At 43.2% G+C, this 27,456-nt stretch overlaps 1 protein-coding gene across 1 annotated transcript in view; it reads left to right on the top strand.

Moving 5' to 3' along the window:
• The window catches only part of BCL11B (B-cell CLL/lymphoma 11B), an 87,435-nt gene that overhangs the window by 37,605 nt on the left and 22,374 nt on the right, over positions 1–27,456 (top strand). The window contains exon 5 of the mRNA XM_019472451.1: positions 10,813–10,878. Coding sequence (XP_019327996.1) covers positions 10,813–10,878 — 66 coding nt within the window. The remainder of the gene's footprint in view (positions 1–10,812; positions 10,879–27,456) is intronic.

Here is a 27,456-nt window from a genome sequence, read left to right as displayed (position 1 = left end):
AACCAATCCCCCCAGCCGTAAAACAATAATCCCCCTTTTGATTCGGTCCCTGAGCAAGTGCCGGTGGCGAAGTCCGCCGCCTCCGGCTCTGCTCCAGGCCAGGGCCGTCCGTCCTCCCCCTGCTTCACCCCTCTCCGTGCCCCCCCCACGGGCCCCCAGCCCGGGTTTGCGGGTCCCCCATGTCTCTTCTTGCTCTTCCCCTGCCCGGCGTGAGCCCGCCAGCCTCAGCCGAACCCAGAGAGGGGTTCAGACCAAGCGTGTCGCGTGTTAGGCAGCCAGACCCCTCCTCGCCTGTCTCCCTTGATGATGCCTCCTCTGTCCCTTCAAACTTAGATCCGACTGACAGTTTTTTCTATTGTTTTTTCTCCAGGGCCGTCCAGGCCTGCAAACCTGCCGGGGGCTCCCATAGCTGCCTCCTCCCACCCTCACACATCCGTGATCACGTCACCTCTCCGCGCACTGGCCTCCCTCCCGCCCTGCCTTAGCCTGCCCTGCTGTGGTGCACGTGCAGTCTCAGTTGGCGGGACTCAGACTGAGATTCAGACTGAGACGTCAGGCACATTTGGATGTCATTGTCAGTTGTCAGGTAATAGAAACATTTTTTTTTTTTTTTGTTGCTATCTGAAGGTCAGTAGTGCTGCCAAGTGATGTCGTCTTTGCTGTGGGAGAGCTGCCTTTGCTGGGTCGCATGGGGAAGGCAGAGAAAATGCCCTAAACCACCCCCCTCCCCTTCCTCCTTCCCCCTCCACCCTGGCGGAGGATGGGGAGCGGGAAAGGGCGTGCGACTCCCTCCATTTCCTCATCCCTCCCCTCCTGCCTGCCCACCTTCAGCTGTCACCAGCGGCCACTGCCGGGCCATTAGTGCCACGTTGTGAACAAATGTCTGAGACTCCTTACAGAATGTGATACCCCAGTATCAAGATTTTGTCTCTCTGGGCTGTTTATTTTAAGCTTAATTGGATAACATTTAACATCTGAGGTTTTTTTCTTCCACCCCCTCCTTTTTTTTCCCTCCCTCCCCAATCATTTGTATTAAAGGATCTCCTCCGCGTCCATGTGCACGCAGGATGTATGTGCTCCATGCCGTTTTCTCCCTTGCTTTGAGAAAATGCTCCTTGGTAACTTGCCACGCATCCCTCGCCTTTCCCCCGTCAGCTTTTCTTTTCCTTTATTCCTTTTGGATGCTTGACTTTTGTCACCGCAAGGAGGGGAAAGTGATGTGGAAATGAGGGTGCACTGAGCTAGCCAAAGAGGACACGGACATATTGTTGCCAGACCCCATCATTTCAGACCCAGCGATCTCTTTGAAATCAGTGGGTGTTTCTGAGCGTGGCTCAGTTGCAAGATTGGGTCTATGGTGAACTGTGGGCTGGAGAGGTGAAAATGGGGAAGGCTTAAAAGAAAATACAGCTGTGGCAAAATCCGCAAGCGTTTATGGAGTCTCACTGTGGTGGGCCAAACCCTGCAGCCCTCATTCATGCTAACGTGCGTGGAGTTTTAATGGGGAGTTCCCAGAATGATGCTAGCTAAGTAATGCGTGAGGACCAGAGGATTTAGAGAGACAGCAATGACTGTCAGGAGTAAGGCCTTTGGGAAATGGCTCCTCCTGTCCTCCTGAAGCTGGCAAAACTGCTGCGCTCAGCTTTTTCCTTCCACAAGCAGTGGTACCACCTGGCTGCAGTATGCTATTTCTCACGAGAATGTCCCTGTACATCCTTCGTTGCTCTAATAAAGCGAGAGAAAAAGTTTTGCAAGAAATTTAAATTTGCATCTTGGAAAGACAAAATATTCTCGGGAGGAGGCTGAGAACACTCCTCAGGGTCCTGTTTCGACCCTGCGTGAAGCTCAGGGCATGCAAGGAAGGCTCCTGTTCTGCCTGGGAGAGGCTCAGCCTGCACCCAGCTGCTTGTGCCGGGGCGCAGGCATAGGGCTTGCAACGATGCACTGCGTGGTGTGGCACAGTCACTGCATCCAGGGGATTTGGTCAGATTTCCTGTCCGAGCTGCCGTACACAGGGTGGGGAAGATGCTGTTTTAATCTGGCTCTGCTTCATCAACCTCAGCAGATTGACCAACTGGCCTGAGATGGGTGTAGAGATGGGCTCTTCCGAATGGTGAGCGCTGGATCAGAAAGTCAGATAGCTCTCCTGCCTCCCCCTTCCCTCCTCCCTGTAACCAGTAAACCAAACTGGAACTGATGTCATGTTTTGCTGTTCTGTCTCTTCACTGGTGCAGTATGCACCCAGGTGCCTTTGGTAGGCAGGTAGTTGTAACAGCGAACTGGATGCCCTGGTTCCCTGTTGTTTCTGATGCCAGCTGCTAGTGGGGAGGGAAGCAAGTACAACTAAAAATAGAAAAGGAAGGAAGGAATAACTTATTAAAGAATGTGGGAAGGCGAGGCTTTTGTACTTTGCGTACTTTGAGTTCTCACTTTGGAGTTGTGCGCTGCGAGTTTTCAGAATTGCCTGTTTGCTGGGAGAGCGATGCCAGCTCTGCGGAGAGAGAGACCTGTTATCATGGCTTCCTGTAATTACTGCTGCAGTCTGTGGCACTTAGAGAATAGGTTATATCAAAGTGCATACTACATGTTTATGACAGTAGTTGGTCAAGTTCTGCTTGAAAGAAATATTTTTTTCCCTTGAAAAAGGAGATTATGTCTACTTAACCCTTTCTTAGCTCCCGTAGTATTCACTGCATATGAGCCTGGGCATGGTTTAAACCTTGTAGCAAGGGTTACGGGATCTTTCTAGCCCCTGAAATGTTTTGTGGAAATGAAAGAAAAGTGAGTTCTATGTGTTGACTAATAATCTAGTGATGATCCCTGAATTGTGCCCTCTTTTTTAATATAGACATTTACAACAGTCACTTGCTACAGCTTTAGAGATCTGCTTGTGCCTCTGACTTGATTAGCCTTTTATTCTGTCAGCCCTGTTCTTGCTTCTGAGGAATTGTTTCCCTCTTTGAACAAAAGCCATCAACAGTTCCCGCCTCTCCTCCTCCTTCTTCATTTCTTACCTTACCTGTTTTTCAGCATTCATTTAATTCAGGACCTTGAGTTTTTCCGTGCGGTTCTCAAACAGGCTGCGACCCTGAAGGCTTGAAGTTGCAGGTACTCCCAAATCTCTGCTGGGCACTCACAAATTGGGCCTCCAAGAGTCCCAGAAGTTTTGTGCTGGAGAATCTAAACTTCTGGCTGCCAGTGGGATTTGGGGAACACATGTGTGAAAACTGCATTTGGAAATCTCCGACCTAGATAAGAGTGATCACCCAGAATGCTGAGTAGCGTTCAGGGGAGGTCGTCCTGCCTCATCCAGAGCTGTTTGTGATCTTTAGAAAACGTGCTGCTGATAGTAGTTTCAATCACAGTAAATGGTGCTGGGAAGTCCGCTTGGGTGTCCACTCTGTCGCTCGGCCAGTGCTGGTTGTGGTCCCCTCTGTCTTTGTTCAATTCTTTGTGTTCAGGGCACCACAGGATGAGGAATTTGTGAGTAAAGGTCTATGTTTTTCCATGTGATATAAAAAAAATATCTACCACTGGAACAATCCCTCTCTCAGTCTCTTTATTTATTTATTTTTTTGCCTCAGAGGCTTCTGTCTGTTGAATTGGGTTCTCCCGTTTAAATGTTTTTAGTGCCTATTTAATTAGAAGTTGGAATAGAGTCATGAAATTCACACGGTTGTGTAGCTTGGATCTAAAATATAAATGGGCAAAGCATTCATTTTGCTTTACCCCTTGCCAGGTTAGGGTGCTTTTCTGAGCCTGCTTTTTATTTCATTTCAATGAATTGCAACTGCTCAGAGTAACTGTAAAACACGCAGAGGTTTTTTTGCATAACAGAGACATGCAAATGGTTGTTGAGAGATGTAAGTATGTAAAGAAAAGTGTATGCCCGTATGCATGTGCGCATACACTGCAATGCTTTTTGTGGGGCTATTTTTTCACAATACATCTTCATAAGGCTCTTTTTATGATGCTGATTTATTAATATTGCACATTACGGCTTAAATTGTCAAAGCTGCCTAAGAGATTTGGATGCCCATTTCCCATTAAAGTTAACAAAAAATGAGCTTTGAAAATCTCAGCACAGAGGTGCATGGCACTTTACAGTGTGCTTTCCAAAGAAAAAAGTCCCTGTCCTGAAGATCCTACAGTGCAAAAGCCCCAGAAATGGAATTATAATCGGCGTAAGACAAAGGGGATTGTAATGGCACAGGTAATAATTTATCCCCTATGCCTGCATTCAGATACATACCTGATCCAAAATCTTTGGACCTGGGCCCACGAGTGAGGGTTTTATATACCTCCATAAAGATAATTAAATCTGTTCATTACACATATATTCAGCTAACCAGTGAAACTGCTTCCTTGCCACATGTAGGCTGATGGAAGGAGGTGGAAAGTAATTACGATACTTAGTTGCATATATAAAAACAGCAAGTGGGCATGGACAGCAGTGATTAATGGACAGGGCTGTGAAGTTTAAGGTCTAAAATAGAGGAAGGCATGGGGCCATAGCTCAGAAGAGTGGAACAAGATCCTGTTAATTCAAGGAATCAGCTGTATTAGTCATTAGGACATTCTGAAAATCACACAGTCATCTTGGAAAGTTAATATTGATTTACTTGGCTACCAAAATTCTACTTACTGCGTTACTTAACTAGTCTGGTGTTTTCTTGGCAAAGGTTAAGGTGACAGTAAAGATAAAAGAAGTACCTGTAAGTAAATAATAGGTTTTAAAAGAATACTTTTTCTTCCTTCAATTATATCACCGTATTCATTTTGTGTTGGTTTTATAACTGGAGTCAGCCAATAAGAAGAACTAGATTAGACCACCCTGCTGTAAAAAGCTTGATGCAATTAATACAGTCTGTCTAGAAAGCAGTATTATTTCAAAAACTTTTATGTTAATGATATGGTATGCACTCGGCACATTTCTTACTAGAACAAGAAGCAAGCTTTTGTTCACTCCAGACTGGGTTTTATTAACACAGGAGGATCAATGGAAAACAAAACAGTAATCGGAGCAGAGAATGCAAACTCATCCAGCAAAAACCTCCTAACTCATCAAGTCCCAGGACGATGGCTGGTACTCTACTCTTCATTTTTTGTTGAGTGGAATCTCAGGGGAAAAAAAAAAGTCCACTAAAACTTGATTTCTGATCAGCACTGGGTGCTTTTTCGAGAGGAGAAAGAGGAATTGGGTGTATGTGTCTGAGGGCAAACAAAGTTCTATAGTTTCCCTGAGACCCTTTGAAAATGTATCTTTTAATTTTGCTGCATAAAGAAGAGGTTTGCCTAAAGTACTGGCTAACATGCAGGAGACATGTACTTATTAGTCATGGTTACATGTATTTATTTATTTTAGTGAAATATTTAATGCATGCTATAGTAGAATTGACTTTGTGGACAGTACTTACAGAGTGCAGGGATGTGTGAGAGATGTATATACTAAAAACGGTAATGCATCAGTCTGAGCGTATGCATCCATCTTTTCATCTATCTATCAATCTCTGTGCTCATCCATCTATCCAAGTATTAAAATCATGTGTGACCTGTCTGTCTATGCAGCTCTCTGTCTCACCAGATATTAAAATCAGATCCAAACTCAAAATAGATGGATCTAATCACAAACTGATTTTTTGACTGAATGGCGTGTTTGTCAAGAGGCAGCAAAGAGACCTTAAGACGGCAAAGAGGTGGCTAAAATTAGGGTGCTGCATGGGGCAGCGGCGCTGGCAATTTGAGCGTGGCTGAGGCTTTGCTCTAGACAGACGCCCGATCACTGTAACTTTGTAAGTCCTAATTATGCCAAGTTAAGAACCAGCAGGAGCAATAGCAATATTTAAAGGTGCTTTAAAGTGGATGCCTGCCATTTCCAGACATCCCAGGAAAAAAGAAAAGCCCTTAATTGCAATATTAACTGGTGGAACTGAATCTGGTAGTCTCGGGACAAAAGGGTTCAAGGCGACGTTGCCTGCAGTAAAGACAATGGCTCCAACATTGAGAGAGTTAACTCGATCGCATACCACTACGCTGAGCCCGAGAGTCTGAACTCTTCAAACGCTCCAAATGGAGAGCTAAATCAAAGAATCCTGTTTCAAATCCATCCAAGATGTTGCTGTTTTTCTCCTCTGACAGGAGAAGCATTTGGAAGTGCAGTTTCTTTCTTTTTTTATAGCTGTCTTAAAAAGGAGTTTGGATGTTTAGCACAGCTGGTGCTCATTACATTATGCACTATCAATAAAATAGCATGTGTAATTAATTTTTAATGCAGTGCTGTATGCAGCGCTTTAAAGCAGTTACTGTATGGGGAGAGCCGACACCGGTCACTGACATCAGAAATATTGAAATAGAGGGCTAGATTTTGCATTTTTAAAGGGTGTATGTGTGAGTGGGGGAAGGGTAATTCCCAGCCAGCAATTCTCTGGCCACAATCAAATCTAAAAATATAGGAACAAGATGGATGAAGGTGATTTTATAATTTTCTTATTGGAATGAACGAATTTATTTCCTTTTAGAGGTTGCTGAGCGATGGCTGGGTTAGGAGTAGGTGACTTCAGAGTGTAGGTAAGCACCAGGGGACTGCACAGCAACTGATCCATCTTTGTTAAAGCATGAACAGGCTTTGGTGGTGTCAGGTGGGAGATGAGGCAAAAGGGGAGGTTACGAGAAAGCAAAGGACGGACATTTCTGTTCTATCTCATTGAGCAGGTTTTTTTACAGGGCTCCTTTCTTGTGTCTTGTTATTCCCATTAGTAATAAGACCCATTTCCCCCCCTTGATTCAGTTAATATTTGGGAGTATCAGTAGTTTGGAAGGGGGAGAGTAGCTTGGTTACAAAGAGGCACCACTGATGGCAAGTTGCCGGCTGCTCTGACAGAAGACCCAAACAAATCAGAGCCTTCTCTTTTCTTGGTGTTTGTGCAGTACTTTCCAGAAGACACCAGCGTAAATAAAGACTGCTTTAATGGGGAGCACTAGGCAAGGTTTGGGCACCGCTGTAGCTTTCAGCGGCCGTTACATCCCCAAACACCTTGGTTGTTTGAAGGAGGAGCAGACCTATTTTTGAAGTTGTAGCATGGTGCGTGTTCGTATTCAGCAAAGGGACAGGAACAGCTTTCGCATTTCTGCGGCAGGGTAACCACCAGGGATGGTTTGCAGGATAGGACCAGCCTCTCCCTGCTGCCACCTCCTTCCCACCCGTTTCAGGGAGTTGAATGCCTCTTGGTGAACACTTCCGAAAAAGAGAAGAAATCAACTGCAGGAAGAGAAGGAAGGAAGCAATCACCTACAAAGCGACAAAATTAGGGGTAGTGTTGTTTGTCAGGTGCCTTGCCTTTTGGTTGGGCAATGCACCCGCTTTCTAAGAGCTGATTTTTTTTTTTTTATACACATGCACGAGGCATAAGTGTTTGCAATTATTCTTTCTTTCTCTCAGTAAATTGCCATTCATTTGTACATAGCATATGCTAAACAGTTCACTTGTACAGCCTCACCTGGCATATTCAGGATGGAGTTTTCTCCTGCCCCTTCAGCAGTAGTTTTTTGTCATCACTTTTTTTCTCGCTTTCTGTCAGATACGTGCGGATGTGTTTGTGTGTCTGAGCCAGGAAGTGAATTGGGCTGTTCAGTTTGTGAGAACAGAGATAAATCTCTTGTGCACAAATATAATGCTCAGCATCAAAGGAAGTATGGCAAGGCATGGGGTATGGTGTAGGTAGTTGCAATGAGAACCGCTCTTTAGTTCACAAGTCAGAGCGGGAAAGGTAGAGGCGAGGCGTTGTACATTTTGCAGTGAAATAGCTTTATTTTATTTTATTTTTTTTAAAGGAATTGGATCACATATTCCTGGGGTGGCTCAGGTTTAGGCCAGAGGACTGCAAAAAAATTACTCCATGTCCCTCCAGAGCTGCCTAATTCAGAGGACCTGGGTTCTTTTTTCTTTTCTGAGTGCTTCGTAAAAATAGCTGAAAGGAAGAGTTCTGTGCTCAGATGGGACGCTTTATGTTCAGAAAGGGATCTGAGTCAAAGAAGCCATGCTGATGCACCTCGCGTGTGCCCCACTGGGCTCCTGTGTGCTGCATATTGGTCCTTCTTTCTGCTGAGCAGTAAACAGCTGAGCAACTGTTAGCAACATACGTTTTTATGCTGTTTGCTTTCTTTTGGTCAGGCTTTTTCCAAGCATTTTTGCAGTACGTACAGAAATCTGGTACGCTAGAGTATGGTACGTGCCTTTTCTGTCTTTATTTCCCTCTTGGTTTTGTCTTAATCAAACCATTTCTATGGGTCCCTGTTCCAGCTAACACAACCTGCCATAGCACGAGCTGGGGAAGCCAGGTTCAATGAGTCAGTAAAGCGTGCACTTGGAAGGAAGCAGGCAAAAATCCCACATAACAAGGGCTTACATTTTTAATGAATTCAGCTGTAAGAGTCAGAGGTCCTGGGACTTCTGGAATGAGGTTAATACAGGCACTAAGCAAGGCGGTGGGGAGGCATAGGTGCTGGAATCACGCCATGAAACGGTGCTTTCTAAATTATTGTCTTTGCTATTAACATAAGGAATCTCTGGTTAGAGAGAAGCCAGTTTGCACAACATACCTGCAGCTTTTATGCTTGTTTAAATGTCACTTGGCTATTTGGAGCCAATTGTGAATGCATTATTTTCAGTCCGTCCCCTGGCAAAGTGAGGGGAGCATCTTATCCTTTCTGTGTGTCAGACTGCCTCCTTACATGTCCTGTATTGACCTAGATTACTTCACGTGAGGCCCAGATCTAAACCTGATCCTTACGTCTCTTCCATGGCTGCGTGACAAGCGTGGTGTTTCCAGGGCATGCTGTACAATGCCAGCAGTCCACTGAGGGATGGGTTAGGGACCTGCCTAGGGATGCTTAGCTGAGCATCTTTCTGTGAGGTGTTTTCTGACTTCAGTGGCGTTGTACTGTTACGCCAGCTGTGAAAATGGTCTATGGAATTCAGGGATGCAGGGAGATTTAAGTAAGAATCAGAATATTGTTGGGAAGTATGTACCATTTAAAACTATCCATGGCATTCAGGGTGAAAAACAAAAATTCATGGAACATAGGAAGACCTCAACATGGCAGCAGCACCCTTTGCCTGTGGGGGAACTATTTTTTCAGTTTGCACCTTCTAACAGAGATTTGGGTTATCTTCTCCTCTCCTCTGGTTGAACAGGGAGAGAATAATTTCATTTATTATGGCACAGACAGGCTTATAATGCAAAGTCTGTCCAAAAATTAGGTCTGAGTGTTTACGGATTGATTAATCCGAATCCTTTATAAAAATGTGTGAACTGTTGATTGAACTGGGAGTAGGATCACTGTGGTTTTGCCTATGGTGAGGACAAGATTAGTGAGTAACTTCACCTTTCTGCAAAACCTTATAAAATATAATAAAAAAACGTCGTTCTTTCTCTATTTTTTTCTGGATTCTCCTTAAACTGAACTAATACTTCCATTGAAAAGTCGAGGTAGAATCTTAAAAACTGTGTAGCCTACTGAAGCCAAACCTTTCATTATCATTATCAATAGATATGTAGAATAGTTGTACAAAATCTTGTGAAATTGTTGTAAACTCCCTCCCAATTTTCTTCGTACTTTCTCTGCAGGTTTTCCACGAGGAGCAGTGTGAAAGCTGCAGTGGTGCTAGCCTCTGCCTCCACCATCACTGTCAACGTTCATTAGTGCAGTTGAGCACACTCATAAATGTCTGAGCTCTTCCCATATTTAGAGCCCTCTAGCCAGCAAATCTTTCCCTGTGCTCTCCCTGTTTTGAGGAAAAAACTGATGGTCAGGGTTTGAGGTGGGCACCTGAGGTTTAATTTTAATTCTGTGGCCTGATATCATCCAGAGCTGTAAGGGAGGATGAGGGTGTGTGGGAGACAGTACCATCACTGCCTTAAATTATTTGCTCCTTGCCCTTTCCTGTTAAGTTTGCCAGGCCATGTTTTGTGATTATAAGCTGGGATTTCTTAAATTTGTTTTTTCCTTAATAGGTAAAGATGAGTGAATGCTGTTTCTCACTTTCTCCTCACTCTTTCTTCGCCGATGTCTTTACTCTCTGGGGCTGGCTGGGACCGTGGGGAGGTATTACCCAAGGGGTTGCATTGCCCCGGGGTTAGATTTGCCCCTCTCCATGGCAGCACGGGGCTGCATTGCATATAGCTCCCTCCCAGCAAGTCTCAGTGAGTCACCATCCCACTTGCTGGGCTGTCTGATGGGAACAGGCTGCTCTGTCCGTGGCCACCCTGGCCATGGAGCCTCTCCCCATCCGCACCTTTCCCCTCCCCTGCTCTGCCCCAAACTTTCATACTCCTTTCTTTTTTTAATGTATCATTTCAACTTTGCCATCAGGTAGGTCCTTCATTCATTGCTGTCTCTGCCAGTGGTCCCCGCAGTAATAATTACAGCATTTTTTTCTAAAAATCAAGTCCAAAGTGAATTTGCTTTTTTTGTGTTTTTTTTTTTTAACTTCACTTTTTTTTAAAAATGGAAATGCCTGCTGAAAGTAAACACAGCTTGCAATGTGCAGACTTATTGGGCCAGCATGAATTTCCTTAATAAGTTGGTGTATGCGACTATGTGCGCGCGCGCGTGTGGTTTTTTCCCCCTTAAACCTTGGAATAAGAGCGCTGTCTCTTTAAATCCTAACTCAAACTTTACTGGCGATTTTACAGAGCCTGGTTTCATTTATAGTGGAGCCAGACTCGCTGTGTGAGAGCCGTCCGCATGCTGGAATTAGTCTTAAGCTCGCTTCTGTGGCGTTGCCAAATTCCATGTTTGTGTTTTATTTAGAATTCTTTTCACGGCCAGTCGAATCTGTTCAGGCACACATAGGCAGTGTTGCGCCCCATGGAGAAAATAAGCAAGTTTGCGTTTTCTTTGGCATAGGCCACGGCCACAAAAGACTGTGGTCTAAAAAACCATTTTTTAAAAGCTATTTTAACCCATAACAGATGTATAAAGTAGGCACATGCATGCCAGCTTCCTTAGTTTTAATTAAAAAATAATTACGGCTTTAATGGGATGCTAGTGACAAATTTGGATGAATGGTGGGTGACATTATCTCAAGGCTTGCTTCAACTTATAAATTAGTGCATTTCTCTTGGCCAGTGGTACAGATGAAATTAAACGAAGGAGCATATTAATATTTCTTAAAGTTACACTGAACCAAATGAAAAATCAAATCAAATAAAAAACCAAGGCCCCTTCCTCCCTCTCACGCTCAGATTCCTGTTTGCATGAGATCACAGAACATGGAGGAAAGGTTATTTTCCCTGGCTGATAAACGATCTGGCCGACAATAAACTGGGCTTAGCTTTGCAAGGTACCTGTCCCTTTCATAATTTCACATCGGTAGCCACATCGCCAAATTATTGTGATTAATGTCAGCAGGCGCTTCTATTTATAACCACATCTAACTAGCTAACACAGTACCTCCGAGCCAGGAAATCTTAAATATAAAACCATCCCTACATGCTGCATGTTGCAATGGTTCTCTCTCCATACCTTGGCTAACTGGCTGCCTTTTGGGCTGTGATGCCGGCTTTGATTCTTCACATCTTTAGGCTATTTTCAGTTTGGGGCTTTTAAGGCTCACCAGAACTGGGCTAGATGCACAGGCTCGCACAGGTAACAACAGTTTATATTTATGAAGAAATAAACAAAGGAGTAATAAACATGTAATGAGCTAACCCCAGATGGTATCTTTGCTGTTATTACAGGCAGGTGTATGAGGAGCTGGGGAAGGGAGAGGGAAGGATCAGCATGGGAGGCTGTGGATATCGAAGGAGGAGGAGGAGAGGTCTGACAGGTTCACTGGAAAAAGTGCCTTCCTCCTTCCCATGCAAGTCTCCATCCCACCCATGGCCACCCTGAATAGGTACTGAGAGGAGAGGTGATAAAGCAGCACATTCTTTCATGGCGTGCAGCAGAACCACATTTCCTCTGGACCTGCTCGTCCCACCCTGGTGCTTTCCAGCAGCAAAGGCAGCCCGGCGCGGGATGGGGCTTTCTGGATGGGAGCAGATGATCGGCTTCATGATCTATGGCACAGGCAGACGAGGATCATTTTGTGTGTGGATGGCCAAACCCTGCTTGCTGTTCTCAGACGTATTCTTTCATGAAACTTCTCATCTGCTTAACATTTAGACCCCTTATAAAAAACTCCTGAAATGCTGCTGATACATATGATCTAGATGGTGAGAGTTCTTCTTCACTTAGGCATTGCCAGTGTTCTGTAACAAACATGTTACATGTTTTATTAAAAAATAAAAGCAATTTTTGGAAAAAGCAACTGAAGGAAAGATAGAGAAAGAGAGTATCGGGTGTTTGGTGGATAGCTGTGCACCTTCCCCTAGACCAGTCCAGATTTGTCTTGTGGTATACAGCTGTTTTGCTACTAATTTCCACACAAATGTAGCAGTGTCCCCCACCTTGCTTGCTGAAAGCTGTCTGCCATGTTAAGCTGGGGAAACCCAGCAAGAGGAAGCTGCTCTGCTTGGTTTGAGCTAGTCTGGAGAATTTGAGCTCCTCAGGGTGATCCGTTTGATCCCTTGGGGAGGGCAGTGTCTCTCCTCGGTGTGCAGGATGTCCATTGCCTGAAGCTGAACCAAGCCAGACTCTCCAAAGATATGATTCTTAGGCTTCGTTTAACTGCAGCAAAAGAGAGAGAGATTTTCCTTTGTCAATTGAATGAGGATTTCTGTGGTAACATTTCCCTGAGCTTGAATTCCTCATGAGTGAAAATGAAGTTCCAGCATTCAAAACATGAGTCACACAATGCAGATGAGAGTCATTTTTGCATTCCTGGAATTTTTGGAAGGGAAACATTACATTCACGTTAATCCTTTCAATTATACCTTATTGCTAAAGTAATCCATGAGGCATTCTGCAGTAGAGCCCTCTGCTATTTGGTTACAGTTGAGGCTTTGAAAATAGCACCTGAAAGCTTTTAGACTCCTGTGTATCAGTATCTTAATTTTCTTTTTATGTTGCTGCTCACAGGATGGTCTGGTGTCTTTTTTATTTACTCCTTAGGATTTTTTTGTTTAATAAATAAGGCTAATTTGATTTGTTCTGATGTGTCTCAAGTATCTAATTGCTGCTGTAGAGAATGATTAATGTCCAGTTGAAAGGATTCCACATCTATAAATGAGAATTGAAAGCAGATGTTAGTTTGATGAACGTGTGCTGCCCATTCCTTGTCTGCACTGGCTCAGAGAGCAGGCTGCTGAGATACCGCTATCTATCAAAAGAGAGATGTTAGATGCCAAATACAGTTCAGAGTCACACACCTATCATGAGCTGAGTGAACAGTTAACAGATAATGTATCCCAGGTAGTTTTTTTTTCTCTGCTTGTGAAATATCTATACACAAGATAGTGTTATCCTCAAATTGTCAGAAATACTTGACAAACTCCAGTTCAGGAGAATGCACCGTGAATTGATTACAACCAGGACTTTGTGTCTCAGTTTTTACTCAGGCAGTAGCGTTGGTATGTTGTCCGAGGGCAGGTAAGTTCAGTTTCCATTGCTATTGCACGCACAGTGCTGATTCTGAAGTTAATTCAACCCATAAAAACAAATATGAAGCTGATATTGTTCTCTTTTCTATTTGTGGACTGGCTAGGTGCTCAAGCATTTCTGGCAAGCCAGGCAAAATGCTTTTCAGAGTTCGCTAGCTTGAGTTCATGCAGATCTGTGGAGAGCAGACAGTAAAAGGAGCAAAAGACTGAATTGCGTGGGCACCAGATCAGGTTTTGTAGCGTCCAGCTAACTTTGACGTACACCTGCACACAGTAAGTGCAACAGCTTTTTAGATAAAAGCAGGTACAAACAGGATCTTTCTGTGTGGGCTCTCCAGTTTAGTAGTGCATGATGCTTTACAGTCCTTTCACAAGCGGTGCCCTCTTGGCTGTTCAAGTACGCCTTCCCAGCCAGTGTGTAACAGCAGGTTAGCAGCCAGTGCGTGTCAGAGTGGAGCAGGAGAGATTTTGGCCAAGGGCAGGCATTTCTGATAATGGCAGTAGGATTGTCAGTGTTTCCAAAAAACAGAGAGAGCTTGCTTTTTAAAGCCTCTTTTAAAAATCTTTCCTGCACTTTTAAAAATGTTTGCCAGCATTACTGTGAACAAAAGAGAAAAAATAGTTAGCTTAACAAATTCAGTGACTTGGATTTTTTTTGTGAAATGGCCTTTGCATTTTTATTTTTTGTTAAATCGCTATTCAGGTAATGTCTATGACTAGAAAACTGTTTCACAGATGGACAGACGGAGATGTAAAGTCCAACACAAATCTTCCTTGCTGTCTATAAATCACTCTGACTTGGGATGTGTGTGTATGGCAGGAGAGAGAGGGAAAGAGAGAGAGGAGGGGAGATGGAGGATAACAGGGACAGAGAAAGGACTTGGAGTCATGGAGAAGGAAAGGTACTGGCATCCCAGAGCTCTGGCCACGTTAGCTTCTGTACTGTAGTCATGTAAAAATTACAGCAAAGAGTACTTCCAGTGGGACCTTCCGTTCCCCTGGTACCTGAATAGGACTTTACATACAGCAGGCAGGTGAGAACAGAGGAGAGACTGGTTTTACATTTAGCTGGCTTTTTCATTTGGGATGTAACTATAATGACATTAATTTCAAATATAATTGAACATTAATTAATATAATTTCAAATATAATTATTTCTTAAATCCTTGGGTTTTGTTTCATAGATGGTACTGAACTGAGCAGCAAGACTTTTTTAATTAAAGTAACTACACTTTACTAGGGTAAAACCTGGCCTTTTAGATTGCTTCTGATGATTCTTCCTGACCTTTGTCTACCTGACTGTGCTAAAATGTCCACAGTTGCCAACTGATATACCTCACAAAGTGACTGGAAATCTGAAGTGGACCAAAATAAACTAAATGCTCTCTCCCTATCAGATCATACTTTCAAGTTATTAAAAAACAAAACCTGCTTTTTGTCTTCCTTTACTTCTCTTTCTTTCTCTACTCTCTTCTTAGCTTTCTTTTCTTATAGGGAAGAAATGTAACTGATGCAAACATGACCATCCTAAATTAAGCTGGCGAGATACTCATGTGGCTGATATTGTTGCTGGTCAGCCTGTAGTGCATGGTTAACTTCATTTCTGTGGAGGAGAGCCAGGACTGAAGTCAAGAGATGGGGCACAGCTTACAGTGCAGTTCAGCAAAGTATGTTGCAGTTTCTCTTGGTGTTGTCTCCTGACTGGTTGTTCCTACACAGTTACATGGGGTGGGAGAAAACATCTTTGAGAAAATGTGTAAAGAAAGCTATCCTTTGTAACATGGTGGCTTTCCTCATTGCAATGAACCCAGTCTGCCGAATGAGCTGCGAATGTGTAATTTTTGCAGGACAGGGCTTGTCCGCAGTATTTTATCGTTTCTGGAAGTGGTCACTTGAGCAAGTACACATGTGGTATGAGTCAGTATTGGTTTGCTCTGGCTGCTTCTTAGCAGGTTTTCCTATGAATAAAGGTGTGCCTGGCCCTGAGCAAATTGTGGAACTCCCTTCTGCTGGCAGCTGGAAGGCATAAAGGGGTTGGGAACTTCATGTGGAGCACATAGCTCAATGCACATCAGAGGCTTAGCATCAGGAATCTCACGTTTGCTCATCTCTGCGCAGGTAGATACTCTGTTAGCCTTACACAACTGAGAGCATGGCTGTAAGTTTTAATCATGTCTAAAATCAAAGGAGAACACTGCACAGGGAGCGTTCCTTGGAAAAGGCAGCTTTAGGAGACCAACAACAGGCTCTCTTTACAGCTGGGAGAAAAGAAAACATTCCTGTCCAGGGGTCCCCAATGATGTCAATGAAAGGACTCTGTATCTGGCTAAAAAAGGAAAATCCAGATTGAAAAATAGTGAGTGAATTTGAGAATTTGCCGTATGCTTTTATTGCTATCCAGTGAAAAGTATCAATAAGAGAAGGAGATTCTTGTATCTCATGTCCTGTTCCCTACAGTTTGGAAAATCTGAACCCAAGCCTTGTTTCTCCGCTGAATTTTCCCTGTGATCTTGGAAAAGTCCCTTAATTTCTCCATGGAAAGTCTCCCACCAATTCAGTAAGGAATTCCAACTCTTCACTGGGAGTATTCTGAGGATAAAGATGTGAAAGTTTCTGAGGTGCTCAAATACTAAAATAATAAAAAGCTACAGTAGTATATAAAATGAGTGAGAATAATTTAAGCTAATTTTTGAGGAATTGCTCATCCTGGGTTTTACTGAATGTGATGGAAATGAGACTGAGGGCCACTGATGGTGATTGATTGATGTTTGTCTAACTGTTACTGTGTTTAAAATACTCACAAGTGTATAAGAGGTACTGCTGTTACTTCTCTCTGTGAAAACAGTGGATCAAATTGTGCTTTCAGGTACAGCAGCTCAAGACCATTGCAAATTAAGCCATTGGAAATCAATGGGGTTGCACATTTGTAACTGAGATCAGAATTTGGCTTGGCCTCGCGTGGTGCTCTGTGTGTTAATTCCTGCATCTAAACCTGGAAGAAATGGCTTTTTTATTACAGCAGTGTTGAAGAGACCCCAGGAAAGTAAGGTGTAAATATTAGAGGCTGCCAACAGCTAGTGGCAGTTTCGGCCTAATAAACTGGAAGTAAATAACTTGGTGATTAGCTGGAATTGGCAGGCCACTTAAACACAGCGCTGACTGGGTACATGGTTTTCCCTGTTCACACTTTAATACTATATAACAGCAGAGATAGATGCCCGGAAGATACACGAGCCTCAGCAGAACTTGTTCTGAATCTACCTTGACGCTTCTATTTGTGAATAATCTTAATGATAACAACAACAACAACAACAACAACAGCAACAATATGTACTTAGTTAGAACCTTTCATTCCAAGGAGCCCAGAGCACTTCTAATTTGAAGAGTGAGCAAACAATAAACAATAAAATACAAGTCATTACAGCAAGGATAGTTTTGCAGCTCAAATGCCTAACTGGGAAGCCAGTGTAGTTGGGGTTTCTTGCTGCTGCCCCCACCACACAGTCCCTCTGTGAACGTCACCAACTCCCTTTCCCCCCGGTGTGTCTCTTTAGTGGGGATGTGGAAGGAATAATAACATGTGAGGCTTAATCTCAGGCAAACAGGTATGCAGATAAAGCAAGCAGTGCAAGAACCTGAACAGGATTACTGTGAATAGACTTGTATGTTCAGAGAAATTCAACCCTTGGAGATCCACTCTAGGAAGAAATACGATCAAATAGCGAGGGAACAAATGAACTCTTTCAGGGCAGGACATAGAAGAAGTCCATGGGAGTTACCAGAAAAATCAATTGCTATTGATTCAGCGAGCATTAGATCAGGCTTCTTGCTACCTGACTGCCATTAAGTTGTATTTCAGGAGACAACAGGGCATTTTGGCAAGGGTAGTAAGAGAAAGTTTGGCACAGTCCACTCATTTTTGCCATTGTCGTGCTCCTGTCTCACTTCTCTCTCTTCTTACGTCTGTGTAAGAAGCAAGAGAAGATTCTGGTTCAGTTGTCATTTGCTGCCTTTCTGAGTCCCACTTTAAGCTCTAATATACAGACTTGCTTTAACATTTTGTTGTTCTTCTGGATGACTTTACTTTTTCCTTTGCAGCGATGAGGTTCCTGCTGCAAGGAGGAATTCCCCTCTCCTATGAAATAAAATGACCAGACTGGATTGGCATTGTGTTCCCAAAGAGAAAAGGATATAAAATACTCAGTGCCAGGCTCCCTGACAGAATTAATACTTCACAGTATTGTGTCACTCCTGCAGCCTCTGCTTTTCAGTTACCCATCCCTCTTAGTCATTTCATTAGTCATTATTTTTGGCAATGGGTGTAGTGATCTGGTTTGATTGGAAAGCATCAGGGTGCAGTGTCCAGCTTTGTTACTTATGAATAGTGGCCATCATGTTGACATGTAGATAGATTCCTAAGAATTTAAGCTGTGTAGGGGTCAGAGAGTGTAGTGTTTCTCGACTCCTCTGCTCTCCGAAGTGTAGGCTTTGGTGGTTTAGAAATGGAGCGATAATCCTTAAAAATGCTGCAACTTGCCTGAGTGTAGCATAGTTCATCTTTGTGGTTTGTCCTAATCAGCCCTCACAGGTGAGTATGACCATTTTACAGGCAGGAAAAAAAAGGGCTTGGGCACAGACTTTGTTAGTAAGTTCCCGGCCTCTAGAAATCTGGTCTGGTCACGTCGCTACATGAACAGCAGGCATAAAATGAATGTACGGTTGAAAGTGATTTGCTTTGGGTTTGGATTGAGCTCATAATCCAGGTCAGCAGTTATCAAGTTATCTTGCAGAAGATAAGAGTATTTTGGCCCAAGGTAGTCAGAATTGAAATGCACGACAAAAGTACGTCTAAAATTCCTACTTAGGAGGGCTAAAACTTATGCATGGAGATGCTGGAGCATTTCTGATCAAATCATGGAATCTGCTTGGCTTTTAACTTTTACTATAACTGAGAACACACAAAATAAATTTAAAAAAAGAGGGGACCTGAAAGATTTAAATACAACTAATTTTACCTTGTTGAGATTAAGTACTTGATACCTGGAGCCCGCTAGGAAAGCAAACCTGGGTTGGCTCTACAGTGTGAATCTCCAGGTTTTGAAGAAGCCAAGAATCCAGAATGGCTGCTTTATGTGGGATTTCTTCATTTCTTCAACCTCTTGGGCGAAAGTCAGAGCTGTGTGAAGGTAGGTGTGTGTGGTATTTTGCAAGCAGACACGAGCTTGTTCTGCCCATGCTTCAAGCCAACTGGACGCAAGCCAGGCCTGCACCGGAAGCCGTACAGCTGTGTGAGTGAGGATGTTGAGCCCCAGCCCCATCTCTCTGCAGGGCTTGTTAGCTCGGGTTTGGGGTTGTACTAACCACAGCTACGTCTCCTCTGCATTGGTGCTGGCTTGCGTCTGGCCAGGTTCGAGTGCAGGCAGGGTGAGCCTTTGTCAGCCTGCCAGATACCATGTAGACATACCCTTCCTCACCCTAGGTAGCAGTTTCTCAGGCACTTAGTTTTCGTTGAAGTCAGCATGAGCAAACGTTAGTCATCTTGAGTAACGGTTGCCAGAGGAGGTCCTTTGTGTAACACATAGATTTAGCAATCTAGGCATTGACTTTGCATTACTAATGTTTGGTCTGTTTTCTCCCAGGCCTTTCCACCTCTTGGTCACTGTCAATCCCCTTTCCTGCTAGCTGCTCCAGTCCGTAATTGCATCTGACTGCAGTGATACAGTTGTCAGCCCTGGAGAAGTCTCTAGACTTTATCACTACCCTCCCTCAGGCAATGCAGTTTGCCACGAGCCCTGAGAGGCTGGTTTGGAGTCTCCTGAAATCGCTGAGATCTCGATAGTGCATTATGGTGATATTGCCCTTTCTCTTCACCTTGAAGAAGGGAGTGGCAATTCGGCTGTAAAAGGAGTGACTTCAGCAAGCTGGTGTTTCTTCCCTAGGGAGTATAATAAAGGCTTCACCCTAGAGGGTACAAACTATGCTTCACAGAGTAAAACAAAAAGAGTCAAAAAGAAGTTAGTGTTGGCTCATGTTTCCAAGTTGTCTGAGCTTTGATTGGTTTCTGTAATTCAAGGAATTGCAGCAGTACATTTTATGTTTCCTTTTATTGTCTGTTATAATGCACTAGTATTCCTTCCTACCTGGCTTCTAGCTGAGGAAACTTGAACTTCATAGTGAAATAAAAGCTTGAAATTGCCCAGAAAAATTCATCTTCCTTCACTTTTTCAGGTGTTAGCACTGGTGTTCTGAAAAACCCCACACATGATCTAGGTGTGAAACTGTGGTCTGTTCAACCCACTAGAAACTTCATGGTGACTTCTATCAGGTTTCTCATAGGGAGAAAATTCTTAGGACTTGTGTCCTAAGAATTGAGAAGAATAACAAATGTTCACTTTGCATCCATTATTAAAGTTTCAGATTGTTTTTTTCTTCCTAATGGAATGAAACCCAAACTTAAAGATTTCTCAGAAATGGAATTGTGTGTTCAGTTTTTTTAGGCAAAAACTTCTGGGTCAGTATCAATGTTGTTTCAGCATCTTTCTCCCAGATCATTTGCAGTCTGACAAAAGGAGTTGAATATGGGTCTTATGACTACCAGGGCAGGTCCCTGACCACTAGACAACTCTCTTTTATTCTCTTGCACCGTCTTTCTGATGAAACTTCACTGAAATTCTGCTCTTAACACAGGCCATCTTAGCTGTCAAGAATCTTTGGTAAAAGTGTTCTGAGCAGCTCTAGTCCACAGTCTTCAAACTTGTTTTAACTTTAACCATGTAAGTCAAATCTGTAAGATAAGATCTGTGGTGTCCTGTGAAAAGGAATGGGCTTTATACATTGATTACATTGCTTGGCTGGTACAGTTATCCTCCAAGTGCTTTTTTAATGTGATAGACATAAGAAAAACCTTCCAATTGTCTCTTCCATGCCCTGCGTATCCCAGCTAGATTCCAAATAGGATCTGAGTCCCACTCAGCCCTGGGTTGTTATGGGTGCCCTCTTAAACCTGGGAGGAAAGCAGTGGAAACATACCTTGCAGAGTGGATGCACTTCACAGTTGGAGAGATGTAACCTAATTTGTCAGCTATCACAAAACACGCATTTCATTTCCATTGCTACAGTTTTGGCTGGAACTGTTCAAGCCCTGCAGGGTTCGGTTCACAAGGTTGTATGTGAACTGAACCCTGCTCTCAGGTTGAGGAAGGGTGGGTGGAGAATCAAACCTTTCAAGTTTGTTTAGAGGGATGAGTTTGAGAAATTCACATGTTCAGAACTCCTCATCCTCTTCCTCTACTCACATGTGCACTAAGCCCTTTAGTACTCTTTACTCGGGACTTCATAGTGATCCTGGTAATACTTTCTCTCTATTTGTGTTTCTGGCTTTCTCTGCTGAGTCTCCCAAAGCACTATACAGTGCTTTTGTCTCCTTTGGGGCTCTAGGTGCTGCCACTAATTAACTCTTGCATTGTTATAAAGTATGTTCAGGATCTGCCCCGCACTGTAGGTTACCTTGTTGCAGATTTGATCTTCTCTTGGTAATTCACATGTGGAATCTGTCTCTCTACCCAAGTTCATGAGAAGTGTGGTTTATAATTTGTAGAAAATATGATAGGGATACAGTTCTGCTCAAGCTACTGAGAACAAACATCAGTGCAATATTGTGGCTCGTTAAGGCTGTTTGCAGCAGGATCCACATCCAAAAAAACCCCAACCCAAAATCCAGTAGGCAAAATCGTATTTATGTTCCACAGCCTTGATGTGGCACATGCAAGGACTCGGTGGCATTTTTAATTCACAGTGGTGTCCCTATCAGTGTCCCCTTCTTGAACATTCATATTAATCCCAAGTCCGTTTCGGTGTGTTGGCTATATTCTGTTCTTGTTTACACCCAGTTGATTACCAGGAATTAAATACTGATAGTGGCAAAAGGTATTAAAGATGAGATCATAAAAGAACAGGATTTTGTGTATGCTCCCAATTACCTTAATGAGTGTATATATATTTTTACTTTGGCCATAGAGATATTTTAATGTGGGTCCTCAGCTTGGCACAAAGTAATGCCCTTTCTTGCTACTTCCCGTAGGTGTCCTAAGAAGGAATAATCCAAGCCTGTGAGTGATTTAGCTGCTTGGTCCACCTCACTTTTCTCACAGTGGCAGTATCGTTTCTCCGTTTAACTGCAGTACAGAACATGTGGCTTTGAACATGTGGATTTTGGTGGAAGACAAACAGATTCCCTCTCCCCTTGACGCTAGAAATAGCAATAGCACTGAGCAGTCAAAATATTTCAGTATCTTGTTCTAACTGTATTTGAGTGTGCCTGTGTTTCATGTCCTGTTATCATTGCAGGAAAGAATCCCCCATCCTTGATAGCTTTTTTTGGTGCTTTTTGCAAACATGAGAGTGAAGAAGTAAGGGGGAGCTCTTCCACAACAAATATCGCTGCATGCTCTGGGATCTTTTGGAAACAAAGCTTTTTTTTTTTTTAAAAAAAAATTATCTTCCAATGGTCCTTATTATTAAGATATTCATTCTTATAAAAGGATGTTAAATAATTAAGCCTGTGGAAGGGGCAACATCAACAAATGCTGGAATATATTTAAATAATGAAGAACATCTTTAATTTGTACATGTAAAATAATTGTGGGCCGATGGCAGGTTAAGCATTCATATTTATTAAAATGTACTTGCCCCTCCTTTAGAGGAAGAAGGTTGTCGTTTCCTATATTCTCCCTCAGCCTGAGCCACTTCAAGGCTCCCTTCTCTTCAGTCAGAAAGAATCAATTATGCGTTGTGGTTGCTTTCCCCCAAAATACTTTGATTGCCTCATTTTGTTTTAGCTGAGAGCGCTCAAGTCATTCCTCTTTATACAGGAGGGAAGAGGGGTGTAGAAATTACCCAGGTTGTAACCAAATAACCTGGCCTTTAGTGCGGATTCCTAGTGATTCAGAATATTGACAGCAATCAGGAGTCTCAGGCTGTTGAAACTTCCCCTCTAATTGAACTGGGAAAGGTAAACCAGTTTCAGTGCTCCGCACGCTGTAATTGCAATAATTTAATTTAGCTATTTAACCTGTAATTCAGTGGTATTTATTAAAGAGCATAGGAGAAAATGAGGCCATTAGGAGCCAGAGATGAATACATTGAAATGAAAATGAACACTTCTAACTGCTAGTTGACCTTCGTTTTGTAGCAGTTTTTATTAGGCTGGTCACGGTAATTACTGGGACGTGAATCATGGAGAAAAGTGAATAATTCTGTAATGAACATTTTTATTCATTATCTCACATTTTCAGGAACCAGAAAAGTATAATGTAAAAGTATCTCCAATGTTCTCCTTTTGTTTGTTTTTCAACAAATAATGGTTTGTGGACAATAGCCCGGTGCAAAACATCACTCCACTGTGAGAATTTGTGTCACGCTGAATTGATGGGCCCATGGTACTCCACATGCAGTGTGTGGGGCTGCGGGGTATGCTCAGGGAGACCGAGCAGTTTGTAAATCAAGCAGGAATCATAATAGTAGACGTAGGACATGCTGGTCACCTGTGTTAAAACTTAGGAGGGCACATTTTGGGACAAAAGCTGAGGTATTAAAATTTTCCAGTGACTTGTGCTGGGCTCTCTGGGCTCGGGTCCTTTCACCCTGGCTCCTGCCAAGGGGCAGTTTGTTTGGGAGTAGGTCTTCCTGACCATCAATGAACTGTTTTGGGGAGCAAAGTCAGCATCTGTGGAGGCTTCCAAATGTTTTTTTGTAAGGCAAGAGTGAGGCCTCTCCCAACACCACTGTGCGAGCAGTAGAGTGTCCTCCATTCCTCTCCTGCTTCAGCTCACACTGGCATTTCCAATGCCAGCCTAGGTCTGGAGCACACGAGCTGCATCCCTGGGGTTTGCTCCAGAGGAGAAAGGGTGGAGGGAGAGCAGGAGTGGGTAGATTTGTGTCTCTGCCTCTTGCATGACTGCTCTGGGACTGCCATCTTGCTGGGGAGCAGGGGAGGGGATCAGCACCCTGCAAGGAGGTGGGAGCACATGTGCTGCCGTGCCCTGCACTGGTGCCAGCATGCCGTCCTGCCACTGCAACCCATGTTGTTTCATTAAATCTGCTCCTTTGCTGCAGCAAATTGTTCGGAGTTAGTGTCTCGGCAAGGAGTAGAACAGGCAGCGTTTTGGCAGTTGCACTGTGATTGATATTCTGTTCGCTGCTCTTGAACACTCTGATCGTTCTTTTTACTACTCTTGTTTTCTTACTAGTGTTATTAAACCAGCCAGACTCTACAGGGACCTGGCCTCCTGCACTCCCATAGTTCACAAGATCTGGAGGGGTTTTTCTTTTGGTTTTGTGGTATTTTTTTTTTTAAATCTTTTTTTTTTTAGTCTTTTTGGTTTTGTTAATTACTGCTCAATAGAATGACATGTAAGTTCAGTGAGAGCAGTGCCATGAGGAAGATTACACCCCAAATCCCTCAGCATATCTGCACTATCTGTGGCCACAGTAATTCTAACATGGATGAAGAGGGTGAATTTATTGATTGCAATTATTCACCCTGAAGAGGATGCTAATAGTTCCAGGTTCGAAGCTCTGTATGCTGGAGATGATCTTTGCTAGGCATTCTTTACTTAAAAGCGACCAATAAACCTACACTAAGCAGCAGTGATGAAAAACTCCAGCTGCACTAACCTCTTAATTTCCCAAAGTGTGTGTTTTCTTACTTGAAGTTCTTTGATTTTCAGCCTGACTTTGAAAAGGAACATAGGTCTCATTTAGCTTTAAAATGTCCCACTGATGCACATTCCCAAGATAGTTTTCCTAATTTCTTTCACTGTCTTCACTTTGAGGCACATCTCAGTCCCTCTGGCATCACTGGGACTGACATCGCCTTGAGGCTTGGTATTCAAATGGCTGAGGCTATATTCTGTGGGTTTAAGTGGTAAAAAACAAATGGAGTTGTAAGTGGTAAGGTGTGAATACTTTCAACATTCACCTGGGGTCAGAAATTGGACGTAACTTAAAAACTGAGATTGGAAGAGTGTGCTTATGGAGAGGCACCAAGGAGCTGGGCTGAAGAAAGGGTAGGTGATATTTTCCAGTTGACGGATTTTTCTGCCATATCCCCTTACCTGCAAGCTACCTCTTACTGTGCAGCCTAGAATCCCAACCTGGTAAAGATGGCACTGTTTGCACCAATTTTCTCTACCTGATACTGATTTAACCTCTGCCTCACCGAAGAGTCTAGCCTGAATGCTTGCTGGGTATTTGAAAGCACTCACCCCCCTTTGGAATTTGGCAGTGTGATCTCAGGGTGGCTTGCCAAGTCTTTTGTGGGGGGTTTAGTTACCTATGACTAGTTTTCTTTAGAATACTGCCACATTCTTCTGGGCCCCTGTTGCTAAATGGAGATGCACAAATGCATGTCTGACCACCCCCATTCAGTGATCAGCCAGAAAACTTAATCTTGGGTCAACCTAATAGGGTCAAGTTTTATTACTAATAGTTTTCATCTGTGGTGGCTAGTTAACAGTTATAGATGATATGTGAATGCTGATTCAGTATTGCCAGGATACTCAAGGATTTGACAAGGCTTAATACATCTCAGAGTTTAAAAACAATTAGCAGATTCTGGGCTGCATTTCTTTTAAAGACATTTATTTGCCTTGTTTATTCAAATGGGCAGAACTGAATGTCCTTACTACAGACATTCTCTTTGCAATGCAAGAGTTAAAAATCCGTGCTGTACATTTTTCTACATCTACATCAAAAATACTGTAGTGGTTAGTGTTACAGACATACCTGTACAAATAGATATACATTCAACATATTCCTTTTATATTCAATATATATTTTATACACACACATGTATCTGCACGTATATGCGGGTAGGCAGTAAACAATCTTACCATTAAATTTTTGTTTGGAAACAAATACCAGCCTGTAATAATGGTATACTTTTTCTGGCATAGGATCTTTTTAAGCCATAGACTCTGCCACTGGGGACTGTACTATGAGATAATTGACCTCCACGTGAGTTATGTGTCCTGAGTCTAAAGCAAGGGCACACGTGGTGGCATCAAAATCAATTATCTCACAATCCATCCCCCGGTGGAAAGGGCTACTGCAGTTAGAATAGACTCATGAAAAAGATTTAGATATTTTAAAATGTTTTCAGTGACTTAATTCTTATAAAAATGTTATTGCATTATGCAAAGAAATAGAATAATGGTGGTGGATTAAAGTGTGCTAAGCATACCTACCGATGGACTCTGTATGAGCACTCACTAGCTGGGGATGAAATCTCATTGGGGTATCACTGATGGAGTATCACCAAGGCTGTATTAACTGGGCTGCCTCCATTGCTGCTATGCAGGTGACTGTCAAGTAGATGCATCTTCATTTCCTCTGTGGTCGTCATCCTCTTGCGTGCAGCAGAAGCTACTAAGCTCTGAGGACAAAATTCTACCTCTGCCAACCCTTGCAAACCCTTGCCAGGGTAAAACTAATCGGAGAGAGCACAAGTATTTAACTTGGGGATGGCATCTCCAGTCAGAGCCTGATCACCCAAATGATCATAGCTAAACTATCATGTACTGGAACTTTGAAACTCTTCAATTGCCCAGTTGCTTGGTTACAGGATCATTTGTCATCTATTCTGGTAGCAGGGTGAGAGGTGGGGGAACTGGAGGGAAAGGGGGAGAAGATTACATGTACTGTTGAAAATGCAATGAGCACATTCGATCATATCTAATTCCCATTTATATTACTGTGGACATCCCTACTGCCCAGCTGCCCTCTCAAAGACTCAGAGCTATGGGATTTTTTGATGCATGAATGAAGACTGGGAAGAGGGCCAGCATGCTGTTCATAGGCTTCTTCATCATTTATTACCTTCTAGTTTTAATTGTTTTCCTGCTTCTCTCGAGATATTTATCTAGGAGGAATTGTACTATGCAATGCAGACACGCGAGGTGGCAACTGAAGATTGCTTGTTAGCTCAGTGCACTGTACAGTAGATGCATCTTAATAAAATAGGGAAGACTATTTACATTAATAGAAAAGGCCCATTTGTAAACCTTTTATTACTTAAGTGTACAAGTTTGACTCCCGTTTGTCCATTATAGAGGTGTGGGTTATATAATAATCACCACATAACTGTATTGCCTGTATCCTTATAGTAATGAAAATCAGATCTCTCCGTATGCCACTCCGTTGTACCCTATTGTGTCTGCAGGGCTACATTTATCTCTGGTAAAAGGCTCTGGTAGATTTACAATAGGGCAAAATTTGGTCTGCTTAGTTTCTGACTGGTACTTCAACAGTGGAAAAATTAAGCAGAAGCCACCAGAAGAGAGCTTGATGATAGGAGGTAAAACAAAGGGGAAATTGGCAAAGGAGGAAAGGATAATTAGTGAGGAAAAGATAGGAGTGAAGTGTGTGTATCACAAAGTGAGATTTGAAGGGAGGAATTCAGATCTCTAGTTCCCTGTAGCTTCAATGGAGCTTCACGGTCCTTTTCTGTGGGCAGCTTTCAGATGTCACCCTTGCTGCCATTTGGATTCCCTCGTCAGAGCCTGGTGGCTTTGTCGCAGGCAGTACCTCTGGTTACTTTTCATGGTCCCCATGCTGCTTCCCATCCCTGCCCCGTCCTGCTGAAATTGTGCGTGCCATGACCACAGCCTTTCCTCCTTGCAGATCTGGCAATGGCTGTGAGAAGGGCAGCGCATGGCTGAGGTGCAGAGGAACTTGGTCTGCGTTCGGTCAGCCTCCAGCTCCCAAACCTGACACAAACACATTGGTGTACTCAGGGGAGGGAGAACTGGCAGTGTGGAGCCGTGTGAAATGTGGCTCCAGCCTTCGCCAGTCGCTGCTTTGTGTTTTCAGAGCACCCCACACTGTGCAGGAGATGTGACAAATTGCTCCGAAT

The sequence above is a fragment of the Aptenodytes forsteri genome, unplaced genomic scaffold (assembly GCF_000699145.1).
Source record: "Aptenodytes forsteri isolate BGI_AS27 unplaced genomic scaffold, ASM69914v1 Scaffold193, whole genome shotgun sequence".
Lineage (NCBI taxonomy): Eukaryota > Metazoa > Chordata > Aves > Sphenisciformes > Spheniscidae > Aptenodytes > Aptenodytes forsteri.
The sequence above is the reverse complement of the archived record's forward strand: the minus strand, read 5'-3'. Positions and strand labels throughout refer to the sequence as shown.